Source organism: Triplophysa dalaica, chromosome 3, assembly GCF_015846415.1.
Source record: "Triplophysa dalaica isolate WHDGS20190420 chromosome 3, ASM1584641v1, whole genome shotgun sequence".
Classification (NCBI taxonomy): domain Eukaryota; kingdom Metazoa; phylum Chordata; class Actinopteri; order Cypriniformes; family Nemacheilidae; genus Triplophysa; species Triplophysa dalaica.
In genome coordinates, this window is record NC_079544.1 from 10,803,603 (window position 1) to 10,828,069 (window position 24,467).

The 24,467-nt window shown below is 37.6% G+C and overlaps 2 protein-coding genes and 1 long non-coding RNA gene across 4 annotated transcripts; 2 read left to right on the forward strand and 1 right to left on the reverse strand.

Moving 5' to 3' along the window:
• Window positions 1-19: 19 nt before the first annotated feature.
• On the reverse strand, window positions 20-17,859 carry niban1b (niban apoptosis regulator 1b). Its single transcript, XM_056741309.1, has 14 exons — window positions 17,349-17,859; window positions 9,378-9,508; window positions 8,543-8,671; window positions 8,345-8,459; window positions 7,863-8,027; window positions 6,821-6,936; window positions 4,777-4,881; window positions 4,229-4,391; window positions 3,353-3,540; window positions 2,985-3,131; window positions 2,269-2,379; window positions 2,053-2,160; window positions 1,785-1,896; window positions 20-1,701 (listed from the first exon to the last, which is right to left on the reverse strand). The coding sequence occupies exons 1-14, from the start codon at window positions 17,401-17,403 to the stop codon at window positions 653-655; spliced, it is 2,694 nt and encodes an 897-aa protein (XP_056597287.1). The 5' UTR covers window positions 17,404-17,859; the 3' UTR covers window positions 20-652.
• Window positions 3,347-8,337, forward strand: LOC130415556 (uncharacterized). The gene is made up of 3 exons (XR_008905939.1): window positions 3,347-3,487; window positions 7,856-8,045; window positions 8,142-8,337. It is a non-coding gene; the product is annotated as an uncharacterized LOC130415556 (long non-coding RNA).
• Window positions 17,860-18,021: 162 nt separating the features above from the next.
• rnf2 (ring finger protein 2) lies at window positions 18,022-22,226 on the forward strand. 2 transcript variants are annotated; one of them, XM_056741329.1, is made up of 7 exons: window positions 18,022-18,157; window positions 18,953-19,064; window positions 19,244-19,404; window positions 19,544-19,759; window positions 20,044-20,316; window positions 20,405-20,576; window positions 20,893-22,226. In XM_056741329.1, exons 2-7 carry the CDS (start codon window positions 18,978-18,980, stop codon window positions 20,992-20,994), a joined length of 1,011 nt encoding a protein of 336 aa, XP_056597307.1. In that variant the 5' UTR covers window positions 18,022-18,157; window positions 18,953-18,977; the 3' UTR covers window positions 20,995-22,226. The 2 variants fall into 2 exon arrangements, with proteins under 2 accessions (XP_056597307.1, XP_056597317.1); XM_056741339.1 differs by having other exon boundaries at window positions 18,143-18,161.
• The last annotated feature ends 2,241 nt before the right edge of the window (window positions 22,227-24,467 follow it).

The window sequence follows — 24,467 nt, forward strand, 5'->3', positions numbered from 1 at the left end:
TTTGTAGGAAATTTATTTGACAGACTTTCAGTGATAAATGACTGTATTTTTTCGAAAGCTTAAATTTAACACTTTTCAGAAAATACAGAATAGTACAAAATAATTATTTACTTGCTCTACATGCTTTCCTGTAGCAGTGGTAAGAGCATTGCGTTAACAACACAAGGTTGTGAGTTCGATCCCAGGGGATTGCACATACCTATGTATAAATGTATAGGAGAATGCAATGAAAGTCGCTTTGGATAAAAGCATTTACCAAATGCATAAATGTAAATGTATATGGATGCTTAGTACGTTTAAAAAATAAGTCTACTCTCCAAAACATTTTTGTCTACAGTACCCCTAAAAATGTAGTTTATTAAAAAAATCTAGCTTTTTTGGCCTCACAATATTTAAACATTTAAATAAAACCATTAAAAATAAAATGCTAAAACAATTTTGTTTTCAATATAATATAAAATGCAGTGTTTAAAGGGACTGTATAAATTCAGCTTACATAGGCAATTGGTTGCTCTAAGTCAATTATTTATAAAAGTTCACGTTAAACTGTGTAACACCAATAATAAAAACACTGCTGCAGGTAATAAAAACATTATACAAAGACACACGCGCTAGTCTTTCTTGTTAGGGTAAAACAATTCACAACTAATTTTCAAACCCAAGGTCTCACTTCGTCCTCTACTTCAATGACCTCCATGATTAGATCTTTGATGGCCTTCACACTGTCAGCTGTTTCTTCTGCCTCTGGTGCATCTGTGCACACAGCAGTGGAGCTGTGGTTCAACTCCGATGTTAAACCAACAGCATCCTCTACTGGCACATCAGGAACAGAGTCACAAGTAACAGAGATTTGTGGGATGTCTTCCTCTACTTTTTCATTCCTCTCTTCACTAGAGGGCACTACGTCACAGTCTATGTCAGCCACAGTCTTCTCATTGCAGGTGCTTGTGTTTCCTGGAGTGACTATGTGATCTAGGTCTGGCAGAACTTCAGCATTGATCTCCTTTGTAACGTCAGGTTGGACATGGTGGATGCATGCTTCTTCGATTTCAGACTGCGTAGAACTTGTATCTTTGCTCTCTTCATCTGCTAAAACACTAGCACACAGAGGGACCTCAATATTCTCTGATTCAAGAGCAGGAGGAACAGGACTTCCTGCACCTGTTGAGATGAGACAAACCGATTGGTCAGAACTTTCAGACGAAGAGGAACTAATAGCAGAACATCCTTGTTTGTCAGACAAAGGTTCCTGTGGTTCTGAAGAAGATAAATCTACAGATGCGGGTTTTGTAGGAACATCAGATGTGGTTGATACTGCTTCAGTCAAGGAGATGTCAGGTGTTTTGGTAACAGGGGATGAAGAGATCTCAGGTGATGTTGGTAGAACATCTGGTTGAACCGTTTCAACAACACTTGATGGTGCTGTGGGTTCCTCAGATTCTGGAGAAGACACTGTAATGGTTACTGAAGGTATGACTGATTTCTGTCCAGTCTCCTCGACGATAGCTATTCTTAACGCAGAGGTTGGTTTGTGTTCCGCCTGTTGAGCGAGAGGAACAGAGGCCAGTACTACAGGTGGGCTGGATGGAGCGGAGAGGGGCGGAGTCCGGCTGTCAGTCAAGCTGCTCTGACTAACGCAGTGCAGGTCAGTACTGTCACCAAACAGGTTGTTCTTCTTTAGGCTGGCTGCCTCTTTCACCACTGTATGGAAAAATATGAATATTTTTACATAAGTATCCTAAATTGACAACGCTTATCTCTCTAATGCAGTTAATACAGTTTACCTTTAATGACGTCATTATTTAAAATGTTGAGTAATATATTCTCATAGACATTATCCACTTGAACGAAGTTTGTGTAGTCTGCAAAGATGAATTGTTCGAAATTCGAAAGCTCCTAGAGAAAGAGCAAAGAATGGTTTTCATCAACATCTCTAACAGGATTAAACTGTAAACATCACAATATTACTATTGTGTTACTAAAATGAAAACTTGTGAAAACGTGTCTGTTTAAATAACTCTCATCTCTGTTATATCGTTGAATAGTGCATACCGTCTTGCAGCCAGCCGCTAGATTTCTTCTGATGGCAGGCAGAGTGATATCCACCAGGGCATCCTGAAATATCTTCTTTCTTACTGTGCTGCTGTCATAGTCAAATTGCTAAAGGGGATACACAAAAAATTACCATAATGCTTATGTGACATTTATTGCAGTTATTCTTATGTCAAGATTATGTGTGTGTTGCTTTGTACTGCGGGCAAACCTTACCTTGAGAACACGCAGCTTTGCTTTCTCCATGAGTGATGCCTGTTTGTCAGGTTTATCCTTTAATCCGGTTTCAAGCAGCAGTTCAAATGTGAACACTGCATTCTCAAACAGCTAATCAGAGCAGATAGGAAACAAAAGACTACATTTATATATAAACAGTACAGCCGTGGGAAAAAATTAAGAGACCACTCCAAAATAATTTTACTATAATTTTACTGAATTTACTATTTATTGGCATCTTATAAGCAAGGTGTCCCAAAGTAAAATAAGTATTTTTGTTTCGTAGTGTGAACTAACTCATTTATCCCCATTTCCAAATAAAAGTTTTTATTTGCATTAATGTGCAGAAAATGGTACAAACTGGTCAAAATAACAAAAAACATGCAATGTTTGAAGCTCTTGAAAATTTCGACCCAAATTGGCCTTCTCTGTCTTTCAAATTGCTGTTGGGTGACAATGTCATTGTTGAGGTTTGCTTTTGTTGGAATTCAACAGACACTGGACTGGAATGGCCGCAATACATGCAGAAATGCAGATTAAGGGCTAAACTACAGTGGTTCCTTTCGTATTTCACAGTTGTATATTCAAGTACTAAAGGATGATCATTTGAACAAGACGGTTACTGAAGGTCACATGACAACACAATATCTAATCTACAAATCTCATCAAGTTTATCATTTCTAAGCACTAAAATGCACAATCTTGCTTTGCCTCACCTGCTGCATTTGGTTCTGTGTGTAGTGCACAACTTGCATCGAGTTGGAGAATTTGAAGCGGTTGCGGAGTTCCTGGAGCTGCTCTTTCAGGACGTTCACATGCTGGTAACAGTCATCTAGCCGGTCACGCCCGACCAGCTGCAGAGCCTGGAAATGCAGAGACAGTCATGAGATCTCAATAGAGACAAGAGTGCATTTATGAGCTCAGATGATTGCTATTCCGACATGATTTTATGTCAGCTCCAATGTTTCATTTTCCTCTCTAAGGCAAAATGTTGACCTGAAGTGTTGCGCAGCCTTGGAAGGAAAATCAGCAGATAAATGTTTATTTTGCATTGGAATGTACTTGTAAATCTGCGCTCTCATACTTTCTGAAGCTCCTCTGTGACTCCGTCCTGCGGGAAATCTTTGCAGACACGGGTCAGCTCATCCTCCAAGAGCAACCTCACGGCCTGGAAGCCTGTGCTGACCGGACCCATCAGCTCCTCTAGGATTGAAGCCAGGTATGGGGCCACGCTCTCTGAACAGTATTTCAGGGCTGGATCTGATACCAAAGCTTTTAACAAACAGAAAAAATGTGTGTGTTTTTTAAAGGAGCGATGTGTAGATTTTTGCGGGATCTAGTGGTGAGGCTGCGAACTGCAACCAACAGCTCTCTCCACTCCTCAACTCGACTGCATTTATATAGCACTTTTACAATTTTCATTGTTACAAAGCAGCTGTACCTGAGACATACTGACTATAAGCAAATTGATTCAAGTTATATACCTGTAAAAACAAGAAAAAGGTGAAAACACAGAAGACAGACATACCGACACACAAACGCTCCACACACACAATATGCACACGGACTAACAAACATAGACATAGTCGCACACACACGGATGCGCAGACACACAGACAGGCACGTGCACACACACACACACACACAGACACCCACGCACAGTGAAAGCTCACATTTAAGATAAAGGAGAGAGAAACACAGGTCAAATATTAAACAGACTGTAAATTCCCATAGGCAATATTATTTATGTAAAACTTTCAAATTCAGCCCCCCGGCCAGGCAAATAGTGCAAAACTCGAAAATCGATCCTCCATAAAATCATAACGGCACCTTTAAACCAAATTCCCTTCAGAAAAAGCCAAATAAAATGTTCCCTGTATAACCCAACACTGTATAGTACACAATAATGCCACTTACATATTGATCTGACTCATTGTATGGACATATTGTTTATCTATACCTTGCAGTTTAGTTTCTAGGAAAGTCTGTGAGTTGATGATCTGGTCCATGTCTGAGCGGATGAGTGCCTCCTGTTGTCTGGTAGCGTCTCTGCACTCCTTTTTTAAATTCTCAAGTCCCTCTCGCAAATGTTCTTGCACAATATCATAAGTCGCTTCCACTGTCTAATCAAGCGAGGAAAAACAGAAATTAAAAACATCACATTCACATCCTAAATGTGGCAACATAAACCCACTACTTTATGACCACAGAGCTGCCATTGTCTACAGCAGAAAGCCCTTTATAAAGCAGCAAACCCTACTGTTCTACCCATCTGTCACTGGCCAAAGAGGAAAAATTACGTTTCATGTTATAAAACTATTAGTGTGTCGAATAAAGGCTGTGTGGTGACCAGGAAAAAAACTACATTTGCAGGGTAAGGGCATACAAGGCCAGATTACTTTATGGACCGAAAGTAAGAAGTAAAATGTTGCACAACACGTGTCAAAGTAAAGAGCTTGAGATGTTGTACAAGCGAAAAATAGTGTGAGGTATGCTGATGTCACTGACCACTAACCACACCCTCTTCCTCTCAGTTTTCTTCCCCTTCAGCTTGGGAAACAGCTCTGTTTGCAGAGAGGGCAGAAGCTCCTCCATCACCAAGTTAGCCAACACCTTAACATAAAAAGAGAGAGAGAGAGAGAGAGAGAGTCATTCTGGTCTGTGGAGGCACAGTAAATGCACAGAGTAGTAATGATGCAGGCTTGAGTCATAGATACAAAACATTCCTCATGCTATTGACTTGTGGAGTAACAGTAAAAGCATTGAGTCACATTTCATCATTTATTCACCTTCATGTTTCTCAACATCTGTATATGACTCTTTTCTGAGTGGTTTTGTGCCCATACAATGAAAGGCACCTGTTGATTACCAAAGTTCTTAAAATTATCTTATTTTGTGTTCTGTAGAAGTAAGAAAGACGTACAGGTTTGGAAGGACATAAGGGTGAGTAAATGATGACAGGATATTCATTTTGTGGTGAACGACTGCTTTAAATAGAAGGAATCCCATTGAGTTACTGATCATCCTGTCATGCTTGGTTTTGTCATAATCGCTTGAACATAGGCCACTACATACTTTGTTTTCAGTTTCCTATCACAACACATTCTCTACCAAATTGGGGTTGAATGTGAGACCTAACAATAGTTAAAGGAAGGCAGAGGTGTTTCCTTGATTGGCTACAGGACATCCTATAAGACCCTTCTGTGATCTCAAGAGTTCATGGAAATACACACATTAACAATGGGGATTTTGGAGTCAGGAACATCATGTAAAATAAATTGTAGTTCTTACAAATGCAAATATGACTATTACTGTATTTTTGCACTGATTAAACATTGATAATTGTTGGCACATAAATCATCCTGCCCTGTTTTTTTATATGATCATTAGCTCCAGTCATGTGTCTTATTAGCTGCGTTTCCATTACCCTTCAAAATGCGCGAATTGAAATAGCACATTGAAAATACGGCCAATGGAAACACATTAACTCCCATTTATTGGCGTACAAAAAAGTCGCGGTATGTTTTGGCAGAACATTTGGAATGATAGGATGTAAGGAATTTACATTAAGTAATATCTAATACAATGGCCCAATTGCAGGAAAACGAGTGTGTACCGCACAGAGAATTATTAGGAACAGTGAGGAAATATGAAAATAAGGAAATATAGACGTTTCTATTCACTCTTTTATCACAGTAGGTGGCACTATGCACTAAAGTTGGTTTGCAAACTGCCATAAAACGTGCAAAGAAGTATGGCCAGAAAGACTTACAGCGAGAAGAAACAAAATCCACTTTAATCGCATAACATCGTTTAATGGAAATGCAGTCATTCTCCAATATTTTTTTAATCAACATTTAGAAAATGTCACTTAAGTTGTGCGCAATCTCTATGGGAAACCTGGCTATTGAGAAGATGTGTGCTACAGCACTATTATTTTAAGTCTATACTATTAACTCCTATGGACGTAAATGTGAAAATAATTTTACATGGCTTTTTGGGATAGTTCACCCCAAAATTAAAATTCTGCCGTCACTTACACACCCTCACGTTGTTTCAAACAATGTGTAAATATCATTTTTCTGCTGAACACAAAGAAAGATATTTGGAAGAATGTTTGTAAGAAACAGTTTTGGGGCAATATCGACTAGTAGAGAAGAAAACTATGGTAGTCATTGGTGCCCCATAACTGTTTAGTTTCCCCACATTCATTAAAATAACTTGTTTTGTGTTCAACGGATCAAAGAAGTTTATACAATGTTGTAACAACTTTAGGGTGAGTAAATGATGACAGAATTTTCATTTTTGGGTACACTATCCCTTTAACAGCATGACAACGCTAAATCACTGACAATGGGCTTTGTCCACACACAAATTCCACGAGGTTTCTACTGAGCAAACTATTGTATGACAACCACTTTAATCACATAACTGTATTGTGTGGTTGCTTTAGAAAGAGAAATGACTCATCAGTCAATCTTAAAATGTGAACAGGGCCACTCTAAAATTCACTCTCTGGTCTCGCACTTACTTCTGAGAAAAAAAAGCCCACCTGACATTCAGTGCCCACCAGCATATCCCATGATTCATAATGCCCTTTCTCCTGTCTGTAAAAGTGAATGGCCTTCAGGAGAGCCTGCACTTCATATGTCATACTCTTTAGATAATCTGCAAAGACATTACGAAAGAGAAGAGAAAAACATGTTTTTAGATCTATGGCATAACATAGAAAATGTATTGTGTAATACAGAATCACATGAGCGATTCTCAGAAAGTTCTCTTTTGTGGGTCGCATAGATACTCACAAAGAACAAAAAGCATATTGGAAGAAAAAGAAATGGTTTTAGATAGACTTAAAATAATGTAAATCTTCTATATAGATATAAACAACAATTTGTTAAGGAAGTGTGAAAGGTGTGAAAGCTTCTGCTCTGCAAATGTCGTGTAACCACTAAGTGGCAAGCCGGTGGGCCTTCCCCGCACACAGGAAGACAGCTTAGCAATTCTGGATATTATTAGTGTATCACCATGACCACCAAATAAAAACATTAAAAAACTGATGAGAGAACACCGGTTGCACACACGGCTTGAGGTCTTCTCTGATCTGTCTTTCTACTAAGATATAGAAAGTGTTCATGGTTGAGTTTGGGTGGATGTATTAGGCAGAAAAGAGCCTGACTAAAATGTGTTCTTGTGTTCTCTCGAGTTTACATTAAATCATCTCTATGAAAAAGGAAAAACTTGCTCAAAAGAATGTAAATTCTTGGTAATTTAGGTGAACTACCCTTTAAATTATACATTTTTTGACCTAAAATGGACTCTTCATCCAAAAATAAAAAATGTTCCACCATTAACACGCCCCCATGTCATTCCAAACCCGTGTGACTCTTCTTCAGAACACAAAATAAGATATTGTGAATAATATTGGTATTTCTCAAAATATCTTCTTTTGTGTTCCGCAAGAGAAACAGTCATATACAGGGTTTGAGCAACATGAGGGTGAATAAATGATGACAGCATTTTTATATTTGGGTGAACCATCCCTTGTAAAGCCTGTATCAGCATCTTTCCGGTTTTGTGTGCTCAGTGTTTACCCTGGTTCTGATGACGAATGCTGTCGTTCAGGATAGAGACGAAGCGGGCCCTCTTCTCTTCCTGCTGAAAGCAAAAGTACAAGTCTCGTCTGTAAGGAAGTCTCAAGTACACTGGAAGAGGACCAGGAACCACCACCATAGGAACGGAAGAGTCTTCCTTAGATCCTAAACACAAAAGATCAGGTCAACCACATCTCTCACAACATTAAAAAATCTCTTCTGTGAATACTTGACAGACAAATGAAAAAAGAAACTAACCCTCTCTCATTCTCTCATCAGGTATTGTCTGGCTTTGTTGAAACTACTTTGTATTAGCACCTATTTATATGATTGAACTCTGTAGTCGCTTTGGATAAAAGCGTCTGCTAAATGACTAAATGTAAACAACAGGCAAACATCTATTCAAATAAGAAGCCAGAATGCCCATCCCTGTGGTCCATGCCATTGACTGTGCAAGACATAAGAAATCATTTCAAACTCACCATTAGGATCAGGGAAATCTTTGTCGATGATGGTATTGTATTTCTCCTCTGAGGTCAATACAGTGCCCCCTGTTGTCAGGAGTTTGTGGCGTGCCGGGGCTCCCTTTGTGAATGTCTGGATTTATGGAGTAGGATAGGGATATTAGCATAAATTTATTCTATAACAGTAGACATTTTTAAATGATTAAAGATGAGGACCTCAAGGCTATCGTGTAGCTCCAAACTGTAGTCGGTACGGATCACAACAAATCTCTCTCTCCACTTTCTGTTGTCTTCAAAGTGAACCATGCTGTCCTTGTACAGGACCTCTAAGGCCTCCAGAGACTCCTGTGAAGTGAGATGCAATAGTAATGTGTCAATAACCAAATTTATAACATTCCATTTATTGAACACCCTTTTTATTATTTTGTGTTAATTGCGCTCAAATTATTAATAAATACAAAATCTCAGAGGACGACCATGTAAACACCACAAACAACTGATTGGTGTCAAATGTTCATATTGCAAAATAGCTCTGGAGGAGAGCTTGATAAATATGTGTAGTAGAGTAAGCGGGGCGAGACCGTGGTTCGAGTCCGGTGAGTAATTGTGAATTAGCGCCAGCTGTGCGCACACCGGGCTCGAACCACGGTCTCGCCCCGCCTACTCTACTACAATATGCATTATATTTTTTCTTTACCGGTTATTGAGATGTAATGTTTATTTAAATAAATCTTCTAATTCTGCCTAATAATGTCAAAAGAAAAATTATCTCTGCAAGGCTTTGGCAAGTTTAGAGAAATGCTATGCAATGTTCCATAAAACTGAAAATGTGTTAAAAGTGACAAACAAATAAGTGTCACATATAATAATTTGCAGTAACTTCACACACTCTGCAACAGTATGAATCAGTGTGCTAAATACAGCAATTTCCTGTGGCTTATTAACATATATTTGAAACAGCCAGTTACTTGTGTGTTTATGAGAAAGAACACTCACAACATAAGCGCACAAAAATAACCAAATTAGTAGATGCTGTCAGCCGTGGTCTCACCTTCTGTTTGAGCAAATGGGCCTGACTGGCTCGGTGCTGCTCCACCTCATCCTTTAGATGCGAAAAGAAGGCAACACAACTCTGTCTCCGGTAATGAGGACTGAAATTCTTCAGCTCAGCTTCAGTCCGGCCTGCAAACATTGAAACAGATTTATCTCCATACACTTATGCAAGCACTTTGGTTTATACCTTACACTGTGTTCAATGTAAAGGTTTAATCTATATGTGTGTTTTCTGGACATTTAAACATGATCTTGTGCTACTGTAAGCTCTACCGACCGCCTGTATGTATCTGTGTATTAAGAGCAAACACAATAAACTACAAGATAAACATTGCAGTCATGTTAAAGGAATTTCAGAGTTTTGTATGCACACTATGCCAATTAAAGACAATTGTTCCCAAATCACTCTAAAGCAATATTCTTTTCAAATAACAATAAGCGAAATCCTCTTCCTATACCTATCGGTCATGATTGGTTGAAAATGATTGGTAAGGAATGAATGAAGAGATATTTGTTATAACACGAGCAAAGATGTAAAGTTTCCCACCCTGTCCATGCTGGTAAATTTCTGATAATTGTGACCCATATGTGACCCTGGATCACAAAACCAGTCTCAAGTAGCACGGGAAGATTTTTACTAAAAGGCAAAAATACATTGTATGGGTCAAAATTATGGATTTTTCTTTTATACCAAAAATCATTAGGATATTAAGTAAAGATCATGTTCCATGAAGATACTTTGTAAATGTCCTACCTTAAATATATAAAAACTTTATTTTTGTGAGTGGATGACCAGCAACAGTTCCTCTTTTTAAAACTTCAATGGCAATTTTCTCAATATTTTGATTCTTTTGCACCCTCAGATTCAAGATATTTGAACAGTTATATCTCCATCAGATATCATCATATCCTAACAACCCATACATCAATGTATATAATTATTCAGCTGTCAAATGATGTAAAAATATAGATTTCGAAAAATTTACCCATAAAACATATATGAATTATATTCTTCATACAGTATATCACACATAAAGATAACATTCAAGACACCACGTTACCATTCCAACACACCGCCAAAATAACATGGCCATTTTAATCGTATTCCACTGCACAACCCAAAGTAAAAACTCTTAGGCACGGTTCCCAATTTCCAGGTCCAAGGGAAAATATCCTTTGAATTTCTTTGGAAATATTATTCCCTGCCAAGGAAAAAATAGTATGCTGATTCTCTGGATGGAGCTATAATTGGCTACAGACATCTTACACATTTACATTTTAGCTACAGATAATTTACACTTCACATTCCAAATGAGACAGGATATATTAAATATAGCACAATAGCTTCATAAACCGGTGTGCGATACAGTTATTACATAATTCTTTAATCTACCATAATTTTGTTAATAATACAGTTGTCTGGTAACAACAAGGTGTGGCAAACCGCAGTTCTGCCGAACACCCAAAGTGGCCTTCTACAATAAGCAGTAGTATATGATTCAATATGTGCTGGATACCTCAATTTCCACTGCCGTGTTTCTCGACACTTGTGAATTTTCAATAATAAAAAATACTGACAGATGCTCAAACACAACAAACGTTCTATTATTATCTCAACTGTAGAAACCTTGTGGTACATCATGCACCTCAACAGTATATTACAGAATATACTGTTGAATAATGTCATATTCTGGACAGGAATAGGGGGTAAGGTTCAGTACTGTTCTAGTGGACGAGCTTATAGCATTTGTTTTACAATAAGGATTTGTTTTGCTTGTGTACACACATCATTACATCATTTTAATACAGCTTTACCTAATAAAAATCCTCTTCAGTTTATCCTTCCCACCCCTACCATTGCATAGTGCATAATAAAGCTATAACAACATCACAATCTTAAGTTTCTCTCCAGTTCTTTGTTGAACTGCTTTTTGCAACTCGAATCTTGAACTCCAGTTTTTTTAAATATTCATTTCTAATGTCTGGTGAGGCTATATTACTGCATATTGACAACAATTTTTTATTAATAAATTATTTTCATTTCTGTTATCATTTTCGTATATTATTGTATCATTGGACTTCAGTGACTATGGGACTACATTCTTTTTAAAGTGCTCTGACGAGGAGAGACAGAGAGATGAGATAAGATTTCCTGTTGTAAATTCAGCCAAACTCAGTAAATGTTATATTCTAGGACACATACCGCTACCCCAGATACCTCTTATCCCAGAAAATAGTATAGCTTGTGCAACCCAACTGATATCAATCGATTTTATTTCACCAACAACACAAATGTAAGTAACAAGTTACAAAGATGAAACTAAATGTTTCAGCAGGACATACTACCCACCACACAGAGTTCAGGAAGTTATGACACAGTATGTTGCTCTGCCTCCTTTCATCTTGCACAGAATTGCTGGTTTATTAAGATTAAGAGCTTTCAAGCAGTACTGATGGTGGCATCTCTGTATAGCAGAGAGACTTTCTTTGTCGTTGGTATAATTGAATATAATTTGTCCCTATTACAGGTTTAAGTAATTGCAGGATGTGTTGATGTAGATAATCTCTCAACTTTCAAAAGGAAAGAGAGAAAAAGCAGATGCATGTGTTGAAGTTCCAAAAGTCATTTTTGAGTCTATTATGTACATAATTCAGTATTATAGTCAAATTTTTTCATTAAGAGCAGCCGTTTAATCATGTTGATTCCCCTTTGCTACATAAAGTATATAAGGAGACAAACAACAGTGAAGAAGACATATGATAGTCAAATGAGTTAAGCAGACTTGTGGGTTTCAGATGGGTCTCCCTGGACGTTTCATAAATACAGCTGAGCGTTTTCTCAACTGTGCTACATTGAGAAGGGTGACTACGTGCACATCTGTAATATAATTCTGGTTTCAAACCTCTGTTCAACCCCCAGCACACAAACAAGGCTTTAAATTGTCCAGTGTCCAGCTTCCCCCTGAACACAGATAGCCTGACTAAAGATGGGCTCGGGGAGTTTGTTGTTTTATATGTCCCTTTGCCCTACATCTCTGTGCTTGTTTCCCTTTGATGCAGAAAACAGGAGGAAGACCCAAACTACGATCTGAGACGACAGAATATATTTACAATATTAACAACCTAAAGCTTTGAGGGAAACTTCTTTATCTTGGCATTAGTACCCGTTATTGGTTCTACAACTCTTTTTTTTAACAGACAAATTATAGAACAAAGTGTTTAGTCGGTGGTATGTGTTATTTGTGAAGTGAGGTCATTTCCTGCAACCCAAAGCACAGCTAACTTCCGAGGCAGCTGTGAAATCAAGTGACTCTTCTTTATTTAAAAATGTTAAACATTGTCCCTCTTACATCGCAGTAGAGAAATTGTCATTTCAAAATAGATGCAAAGAATTGTTCTTTCCATCTCCTGTAGATGTTACACTGAGACCCTGAAGTATTTATTATTGACATACACTCACCTAAAGGATTATTAGGAACACCAATTTGAAATGATTCGAGCTTTGTGACATGGTGCATTATCCTGCTGGATGTAGCCATCAGAGGATGGGTACATGGTGGTCATAAAGGGATGGTCAGAAACAATGCTCAGGTAGGCCGTGGCATTTCAACGATGCCCAATTGGCACTAAGGGGCCTAAAGTGTGCCAAGAAAACATCCCCCACACCATTACACCACCACCATAATTGCATTAATGAGAAATTGAACAGGTGTTCCTAATAATTTAGGAATACTTTAGGTGAGTGTATTTCATATTGTCCCACATTTGATAGCTGACTGTCCAAGACACTGCCAATACAAGACATTTATGTGGCAGAATTTCCCTCTCAACAACCGACAGATCAAATCACTGTATGATGATAATTTATTAAAGAACATCTTGTGTTTGCATTGGGCTAATGTGTTCTTACGCACACTTGGCATAAAATACCCGCAATACTTTGAGAACAGTTCTACCGAAGAATAGAAAACAGCTGGGTATTTTCTTCCACCAGTGTAGGAAATATTTTGGTAAAAAGTTTGATCTTATGCCTTCAATGTAATTTAAAAAGTTTGAGAAACAGTTTCTTTAACAGTCTTTTCAAAGTTTGTCTTGCATTATTGTGCTTCACAGTACTACTGGGAACACTTGTCTATCTCTAGTCGCTTAAAAGCAGGACAGAGTTACAAGTCCAGTGGTTTGGAATGGATCACCAGTTGAGAGCAGACTGCTTTTCCCATCACCTCTTAGCCCATATAAGAGATATGTAGCCAGTGAGGAACAAAGATCTACTGTGTAACTATTACAATCAGATCAGAAAACTCCTCTCTCTCCATTATTCCTCTCATTTAACTCATGATGAGGTTCTGCATATTTCAGGGGAAGCTACTTTATTTTGTCAGCATGGGTTCATGGGGAAGTATTTTGCAATCTTTAATTATTTGGAATCCAAACTATAATGTGGTAAGCTGCTTACTTAGTAAGACATTGCCAGACTGAAATTCATGTATTCTTAAATCTAATTCAAACCTGGATTTTTTTAACAGGGATCATCAGGTTTTGCACAAACATGGAACTCATGCCAGCTCAAATGCATGCTGTCTTTAAAGCCAAAGAGGAACAAATAAATACAAAATAATTTTTAAACTTGATGTTTATGTTAAAATGTTAATATTAATGTTTACTTTTTATTCAAATAGTAATGATGTTAATATAATTCATAATGATATACATTTTAGTAAAAAATTGTTTTCACTACCAACAACATTGTCATTTCAGGGCCTAATCGTGACAAATATATCAGTAGTATATAAGTGCAGTAGTGTGTGTGCATGTGTGTTCATATGAAACTAAAATAATAAAATAAATCTGTCAGAGGGTGTGAGCCTTCAATTTTGTGCCTCAGTGTTATTCTACAGAGGTTTGGGATGAGATCCCAGAATGAAACTCTCACTTCCATGTCATGAAACTATCTTGATTCTCTCACTGATACTTCTCCCAATAGCAGAAACACCTGTAGACACTAAAAATGATGTATGTTTTTCTAAACCCCAAACACCATTCTTATCCCATACCATTTTGGCTTTATTGTTATGAATCACACTTTAAATTAGACACATTAAAAGATGGACCCATGCCATATCTACAGAACCAGAATATCATCCATAACAGCATAGTAAAACGCTGAAAACCACTGAGAAAACCTTAGCAACCACAAAGCAATACCATGGCAACCACAATGTTAGAATACTTGTGCAGAACTTAACAGTTTTTATAAAATGTAAAACTCATGGCTCATACTAACATATTTATTCGCTTGATCTATTAATTGGCCTTAAATACACTGAACCGTTCAATCCTACTACTTTCTGCACTTAATTTGTGAGGAACGTCCTGTAATATGTGATAGGAATGTTTAGATAGGAATAAAGACCGAGATAAGGCAATATGCATGTCTTCAGGATGTTTGGACGCTGTTTTAAACAAATGGGAAGAGCTGAAAAATGTTAAAAACCCACCCAATGGAAAGGGTGAAAAGTGGATGTGTCTGTCATGGAAATCCATACACATCCTCATCCCACATGTTGGGTTTTCACATGGTGAGAAAATGACAAAAGCGACATGAGACATCAGCATCAACAGCCTTGACAATAGCGGATCCATATTGTAGATTTGCACAGCTATCTTTAAACAGCCTATATGTTGGCTTGGCATAAAACGGGACAGGCCAGGAGCACACAGATCGGATGAAGAACAGGAAAAGCTTGTGTCATCTGATTCCTTTCAAAGACATTGGCGAAAATTTAACAGGACACATCAGCAAGGTGCCAAAATACCTCACTGGGTACAGAGAATGTGTTCATAAGTGTGCTGAGTCCATCAGAACACAAGTATTGGAGCTATTGATTTTTGGGGATAAATCATCTGTCATGCCTGTCTGACCACATCAGCTTCAAAACAAAGTCTCAATCCAAAAACCTTTGTCAAAACGATCTGAATACTAGCTGTTTGAATGAATCACCTCTCTGGAAAACAAAGTGGTTTCCAATAACATCTGGTCATCAGATTTACATTATTTATCAATGTGTTTAAATACCGATACATATTAACATATGGGTTATAGAACACTTTCATAAAAACAACATCAAATTCACAGTAAGCTATTTTGCTGCACAAATTGCTTCTATTGTTTTGGCCCACTTTGGATAAAAGCGTCTGCTAAATTACTAAATGTAAATGTTATACTGAACATCAACAATGTGATAAACAAGTCCCAACCAAGCTTGTATACATTGGAGAAAAGTTTATTATTTTGTAAAGCCTTATATAATTTAAACGTTGAAAGGAGAAGTCTTTATGCTGCTGATTTTTATATAATACAACAAACAAGATCATAAAGTTCTGATCAAGGAAATTTGCCATAAGCAGCCACAACCTATACACTGAAAAATCAAATCAATACAATTAGTGCCAAAAAAATGACATCATCTGAGGGGTTTAGGGAAAAGGGAGTGGTGTTTTGTGAGATTTTATAATTAAGGACACATTCTGTGCGCTTTTATTTTAACATTTGTTATGTCCGCCCACAGCACTATACTGCTTTATGACAATTTTTTATAGTTTTGAATTGTAACATAATGACTGTTTGTGACACGAACTAAACATTTCAAAACAATTACTGCCTGAGCTAAAGTGTTACTGGACAGAAGACAAATGTAATTTAACATGCAGCTAGCTAATGACGGTAGACCCCTGGCCTGATCTGAGTCCTCATTTAACCTGCATGTGTATACATTGGACAGCTCTGTACAAATACATGCCAGGTCCTAAAAAAGCGAAGAGGACGTGGCAAATAACTTGAGTTTTTGCAGCACAAGGGCGTTATTCACTCCGAGACTGAAGCCCATTCTGTAAAACTCAGATGCTTTTTCTGCTAATAACTTACCACACAAATGTGATGTCATACAACAATGTCAGCTATTGTAATTAATCCGTCATCCTGCTCTGATCGAAAGACAATACAATACCATACGTACAAAATAACATGACTGCGATTCCAAAATTAAAGCATCCGGTTTTCATATCACAGCAAACTATTGAAATAAATACAAAAGAGGTTGAAACACTGAACAATAAAGAGAAGTGAATGAGTTTCCACTCTGGTCCAAGAGTTCCTGCTAACTGCTGGCCAGATGAAATAAGAGCAAAACAATCCCCATTATGCAGGAACAGCTGTGCTCCCCATCAGGGGAAGGAAACCGATTCTCTCCAGTATGTGCTCAGAATGTGTGACAATGCAGTGAAATCACATACACACTTTAGACCTTATGGTTTCACACTGGCAGTATATCAATGATTCTGAGAGCTCTGAAAAGGGTGGTAGAATAAATGGACAAAAACTAAAAAAGAGGAAACTTTGCTTTCTCTGTGCTTACTGGCTATAATAATAAACATTATGACAATTGTTAATTACTATTAAAAACAACAATTGACCTTATAAACAGGCAAAAAAGACAATTGTGTCATCCGTTTTATTAATTGGAATAATGTAGATGAGTCATGGCTTATTAATATGAGATATTGCATTAAATTCATCCGTTTGGTTAATAATGATGATGGTGATGTAATGGGTTGAGGTGAGGACATGCCTGTTTCGTTAAAGAGTGCCTTTTTGGGTGGGTGTGTACGTTATACTACAAGAAACGGCGACATGAACGGATGACAAGTTCAGCTCAAGTATGTTGCCTTAAGTTTTTTCAATTATGCGTTTAATATCCTACAATACGTCGTCTTGGTTTATTACCAATTTGGTTTCAAGCTCAATTTGGCCTTTAAAACGCAATGTTTGGTACAATACTGCCAGAAATATAAGAGAACCCATTCAACCGAATTAAAAGTCTCGCACGCAAACATAACAACGCAGCAACCGTAGTGTCTTATAAGCCTATATTAGGCCTATGTGCTGTATTGAAAATAAATATAATTTTACCTCTTACGTAGCTTATTTTACTCTCGTCCAAAAGGCTGCACGAGGATCCTCCCATTGTACAGTATCGATCGTCAGAGTGATCTCGAGCCGATAACTTTTCCCGTTTGTCCGATCCGTTTGTGAAGAGCTGCGACTATTTTGACTGTCAGATAATGACGAGCGCGCAAATAAGCTGACTCGCGCATCTCAAACTTCCTTAAACTGCAGCGCCACCCGCCTCTCCTCTCCGCAAATCCCAACATCCGAAGAGCGCGCTTTAGGTTATCTTTCACATCACTGTTTGTAAATGGACTTTCTCCACGAACTTTTTTTCATATTCGTATTTTATGAGAGCGTGATATTCCGTTTTTAATTTTGGTTTGCTTCCTTACCAAGGCTGCGTCATGTTTTGTAGTTTTCCTTTAACATGAGAAGATTTCTGCAGATTGATAAAGGGTGGTAGGATGAAAGGGTGATACTTTTGTATCAGAAATAAAACAAGCTTATGATATTCTGACCATTTTGGGAGAAATGACTCACACCCTCAGTCACCCTACACCAACCTGTGAACCTTTTCTCAAGAGTAAAAGCGAATGGTGAGCAAGACTGAACATTCCACCTAACTTATCATTTTTTGTAGCAAGAAAGAAAGAAAAACGGATTATATCAAAAGGACGACACGTGTGTGATGCCTAAAGTGTGATATTTTTGCGAGTAGAATTTTCCCTTAAACGTACTTCATTTCCCATGTGCCATTGCGCACACAGAATCCGCCATATTGAGCTCTCATAAACGCGCAGGCGAAGCGACAGTATCAACAACACTGAATTGTAAGTATGTAAACAGCTTCGTTTTATCATAAATATGTGATTTTCGGTGATTGAACTTGATCTTTTCACTTGGGTTAATGGTTTCATATGTGTTCGGCACGCCGACGTCGGTTTAAAACGTGATTTTACGTGGATCGTAAATGCACAATCTGTATTAGCAGAACAAGAGCTAACGTTAGCCATTAGCTTATTTGCTTTGCGTTTTCTTGACAGCGCAGGAGATAAAGCCTTCACACCCGAATCCTCTTACAGTCGCTCATCTTATTTTGAATTATTGAACAGGTGTGCATTGTGAAGGATGTGCATTGTCATTTAAAATACACTTTTTATGTGCGAGCAGGTGCGATGTTTATTCTGTAACAGAGTTAAAGTGCCTTCTGGAGCTAATTTTAGCCCGTTAGCTCTGCGGCTGTAGAGATAAACAGGTATGATTGCTGTTAGCGTGATAATCATAGGCAACCAAAGAGTACGAATTTAAAGACGCGTAAAGTAAACAACTGTATAATAATATATATGAGCTTAATCCTATGGTTCAACTCTCTGCTAAAATTGCAATACGTTTATTACTGACATCATAACAAACGCTCCCAGATGTCAATTGACATCACGTAAGGTGCTTCTAAAATGTAAATTGTAAGTTCTTTAATGTTTTCAGTGTTCTATAGCAATATTAACTTTAACATATATTTCACACGTATACATATGCTATTAGACGTTACATGCAATAATATACGAAAATTTGTTTTGATGTGTTTTTTAATATTGTTTTTATGTTCTTGGATGTTTTAATCGCAGAAGTGAAAGATACAAATACATAAGCATGACGCAGACAGTCCAAACGAATGGGATTCAACCCCTCAGCAAGACCTGGGAGCTCAGTCTCTATGAATTACAGAGAACACCACAGGTACGTGAAGTCACATGTGAAAACATCACTTGTATTGGTTGTGATGAGCAATAAGAAGTGAAGTAACTAATAGCTAGTAATCCAAAGTTAGCACATTTGTTTTTCTTTGTATGAGGAAGTTGGGTTTGAACTTTTGTCTTGGACAAAAATGGCAGCTTCTGTGTTATTCGGCTTTCTAGGAGGCCATCACGGATGGTCTGGAAATAGCCGTGTCCCCACGTAGCTTGCACAGCGAGCTCATGTGTCCCATCTGCCTGGATATGCTAAAGAACACCATGACCACCAAGGAGTGCCTGCACCGCTTTTGTGCTGACTGCATTATCACAGCTCTCAGATCAGGGTGGGTTCATGTCATCAGTGCTTATTAAGATTTGTTTACTTCTATTATTATTGTAAAAAATTTGCATCTGGTTTTATCAGGTCTGTGAATAGCTGAATATTGATTGCTTCTTTCAATTTGCATTGTCTGTGGTTTGCAGAAATAAGGAGTGTCCGACGTGCAGGAAGAAACTGGTGTCGAAGCGCTCGCTCCGTCCAGACCCTAACTTTGACGCCCTGATCAGTAAGATTTATCCCAGCAGAGACGAATACGAGGCCCATCAGGAGAGAGTGCTGGCCCGCATCAGCAAGCACAACAACCAGCAGGCGCTAAGCCACAGTATTGAAGAAGGCCTTAAGATCCAAGCCATGAACAGGTTAGATCTGTGGTATTTATTCATATAGATATGATATTTCTCGTATGATGTATTTGTGAGGTTTAGTTGTATTATTTGTCTCATTAATCATTTTGTGCTGTCACATTCTGAAATCATTTTTTGATCATTTTGATACTGAAATCTTTGCCTATATTTAATTTTATTGGCTGCACTCAAAGACAATTTTTGCCAATCTCTGTCTCTTGAGAGAAATTTCTGTTTTTGTATATTTTCTTTGCTCTTGTAACTATGTTGCCTCCATTTTACCACTCGGGATGCTTTAGACTTCAACGGGGAAAGAAGCACCAGATCGAAAATGGCAGCGGGGCGGAAGACAATGGGGACAGCTCACACTGTAGTAACGCATCAGTGCACAGTAACCAGGAGGCCGGACCCAGCATCAAACGAACCAAAACTTCAGACGACTCTGGTCTTGACATGGACAATGCCACAGAAAACGGAGGAGGAGACTTGGCGCTAGATGGGGCCAGTGAGATAGAGCTGGTTTTTCGTCCTCACCCAACACTCATGGAAAAAGAAGATGCGGCACTGACACGGTGGGTGATCTCGAATGATTTCCTTGCCATTTGTAGGTTCTTTGTCAGTTAGTTTTGTTGTTTAATCTGAATCTGATTTTATTACCAGGTACATCAAGACTTCGGGGAACGCAACAGTGGATCACCTCTCTAAATATCTGGCCGTCAGACTGGCTCTCGAGGAAATGCGCAAGTGCGAAGAGGCAAACCCTATTAATGTAGAGGCCGCCAGTGAAAAACAGTATACCATCTACATTCCCACAGCCAACAACCAGTTCACAGTAAGTTTGATACAGTTATAAAGGTAAATCAACAGTTTATCATCATGAATACTTCGTGGGATAAAGATATAGGGATTAAAATATATTTTTTACCATAATCCAAACATAGTTCAGTGTACCTGGATGATAAGTGTCTGCCAAAAGCATTTTTGTTAATAAAAGATAGGCAAATATCAAATCATAAAATGTTACAATTTAAAATAAGCAGTTCTATGTTGTCAGACACCTACATGCATCCCATACATCCTTGTTGGCAGTACCATGTGCATCGGACACACATTTCTTCAGTATGACAATGTCACTTTTCCCCTTGTAGGTCTTGAACGGTTCCTTCTCCTTGGAGCTGGTGAGCGAGAAGTACTGGAAAGTTAACAAGCCTATGGAGTTGTACTTCGCACCAACAAAAGAGCACAAATGAATACAGCAAGACACAAGGGCCTAGACAGGCCCAGTGCAGACTGATGGTTTATTCTCTCCTACGTTATATCCTCTCACTGTTCCTCCTTGTCTGGAGTTTAGTCTCTGGAGCCTTGACTCTTCAATAACTGTGGCTGCTCTGATTTGTTTATATTTGTCTTTTTGTATGAAAATGAGACAAGGGTTGATTAATGGGAATGGGTTGGGAAAGCCATGAGAGTCAAAACAGTGTGTGGATTTGTTTTTCCTCTCCTCATGTTTCTGTTGACACCATCATTGTCACATGTTCAGCCCTTTTGAGTCGGGACTTTGAGATTGCCTTTAACATGCTAAAACGTTAGTCTGCACATTGGATTCTGCAACCGAAACACCAATAGTTTGAGAAGTTAAATAGGGTTCATGAAGAACTGTCAGAAGGTGGCCTTTGTAGCCAGCCCTGGTGTCCTTAAAGGGATACTTCACCCAAGACGGATATTTCTGTTCATCATTTACTCACCTTCGAGTTGTTTTATATCTGTATAAATTTCTCTGTTCTGATAAATTCAGAATGATATTGGGAAGAATGCTTGACTACCATAGGAAAGTACCAAGGGAGTCAATGTGAGGCAAGATCTGTTTGGTTATAAGCAATTCTTCCAAATATTGTTCTCTGTGTTCATCAGAACAAAGAAATGTATACAATTTTGGAACCACCCAAGTAAATGAGGATAGAATTTACATTTTTGGGTGAAGGATACCTTTAAACATCAAACCCCACCAATGACATTTATGAAGCTTCATGAAATTTAAAGTGTGTATTTTGGACCAACACTATTGGATTTTTTCACTGTGTACCACTAGTGTGTGTACAGATAATGTGATGAATAGATATGACTATTGTCATGTCACTAGTCTGTACTACTGTGTTGGTCAAGTGAAATATGTCCGATGCTTTGGGGATTGTACAAACATCACTTTATAGTAACTACATGGAAAATGTATATTGACACGGTTGTTACAGCTATTACAGTACTTTTACAAAAGATATAAGCTGGCAGTTGTACATCAAGATGAACCCAGTTTTTGATAGTCACATTTCATAGAAGCTTCATATAAAACATGGATAATCTTTTTAGAGCATGAAGTACTTTTAGTTTGACATCCTTGGCATACATTTTGAGTTATTGTTGTTGTTGTTTGGGAAAATGTATACAGCATTCTTTGTTTGAAAAAAATAAAATAATGTATGCAATTGCTAGTGTCACAACTTGAGTCATGTCACAGCTTTTCAATCCTAAATAGAAACTGATCCCCAACAGATTGCGTTAGCGTCAGGGCATTCAACGTTATGGCATATGGGTTATTTTGCAATGATCTTGGGTTATTTAACAGAAGTTATTAAAAAGAAGTTAGCAGAAGTTGATGTCAGTCGTTCACAAATCACAAAATTGTTCCTTTGAAGTACTATAGGTCTTATATGAAGACCAGTAAAGCCAGTGCACTAGGTTACACATGTAATCTGTGAAGATTAGTGGCCAGTTTTCCAATTTAATCCTGTGTCCACAGATAGGATTGCCCTTTAAGGCTACATGCTTAAGAGGAACTGGAATGGCTGTTCTTATGGCTATACATCAGTGTTTCTTAAACATACTCCCACATTCACATTTTAGGAGTCTAGTCTAACACATTCAAATCAGGTGTTGTCTGTCTCTCTGGTGGGATTCAAAAGTGAACAAGTTTTTTTATTGGTCGTAGTCGGCACAATTTACAAAAATTAAATTTTGTGTTATACTAGGTTTGTATTGTAGTTTAGTTAGTATTATAACAATATACAACCAATTAAATTAATTTGATATCTTTAGTACTTTTTAACAGTTTTGAATTATACAGCAGGTTTACATGCATACACAGTAAAACATAAATCAGAGCCCAGCTTTTGTTGAAGGGTGTCTAAATATTTCAGTTTTCAGACTCTGTTTGGGATTCATTAATGTATCACTTGTGTCTTTTTAACAGGTGTTTGTGAAATTTACAAAAGTTTCAACACACAAATTTAGATGGAAAAAGTCAATAGAAAATTACAGTATAGAAAGAAAATATACAGAAAATGTAGAAAACACAGTATTATTGCAATTTTCTCTACATTGTATTTTGATGAAACTGATGATGTGAGCTCATAAACCCTTAGTATGTGTGTGTACTATCAATACTTACTGTAATATCATTGTTTATAGGATTGTAATAAGTTGTATAAACATGACAAATACATCATATTTAAATCTAAAATGACATGGACATAACCTAAAACCAACTGACCTATATATAAAATATATTAAGGCCCGCTTTAACAGACACGGCTTAGCTTAAACCATGATTATGTCTTAGTTGAATTGAGATATAAATGTTGCTTTTAAAAAAATCCTTAGAAAAATACACTACGGGTCTGTATCTTGAGACATAAAAATGGCCCTGATGTATTTTAAGATATCTCTGTTCAAGTTGCAGTATATTCAGTTAAGACAGGTCACAAATTAATTTTAGTCTGGGACTTGCCTTAAACCTTGTCTGTGAAACCGTGCCTCAATGCTAGACATTTTTTATGAAAAAAGTTCAAGTTCACACAGCTGCTCTTTAGACTTTTTTGTGAAAACGCGATGTGTTTGTCTTATATTTAATGAATAGTAGTAATATAAGGCAAAAACAGGCCACTGTATGTTAACAAAGTGTTAATTTCTGACTTTTGGTTTCATTTAGTTCTCAAACTAATGGTTATGGTCCACTCAGTGGTCTCCAAATAGCACCAGGGGGTACAGTTTTATGGTAATGTATGGCATATAAAATATACTATTGTATAACTGAATCCTAGCCTGATGGGATTCCATAACCTTTGTTATAGCAATTTCACACATTCCTTTTCTGTTCCCATCCACTAATGTCTATAAACTTCTCTCTCTCACGATTAAAGATCCAAAGTGACCTATTAACCTGACATCAGATTACTTACCAGTCAAATTTAGACAAGGCCTTTGTCAAATAGACAGCGCATGTGGATCATGACATGAACAGTCACACTGACTACACTCTTAAAAATAAAGGTGCTCAAAGGATTCTTCACAGCAATGCTATAGAAGAACCATTTGTGGTTTCACAAGAACTATTCACTCAAAGGATATTTAAAGAACTATCTCTTTCTCACCTTTTTATAATCTGAACAACCTTTTTTTCGCCCACAAAGAACCTTTTGTGAAACAAAAAGGTTCTTTGGGTGTTCAGGGCTCTTTATGAAACCATTTAAACAGAAAAAGGTTTTCCTATGGCATCGTGAAGCACCCTTGTTTTAGAGTGTACACGTGTTGGATCTTATACGTTAAGTTATTCATAGTTTGATATGTATTCATAAAAGATTTTACAGTCTCATTGACCCTGACTACATTCTCAGAAATGTGTTTTTATTAGCACACACAGGGTGAGACTGTCTCTGTGTGGTCAGGTCAT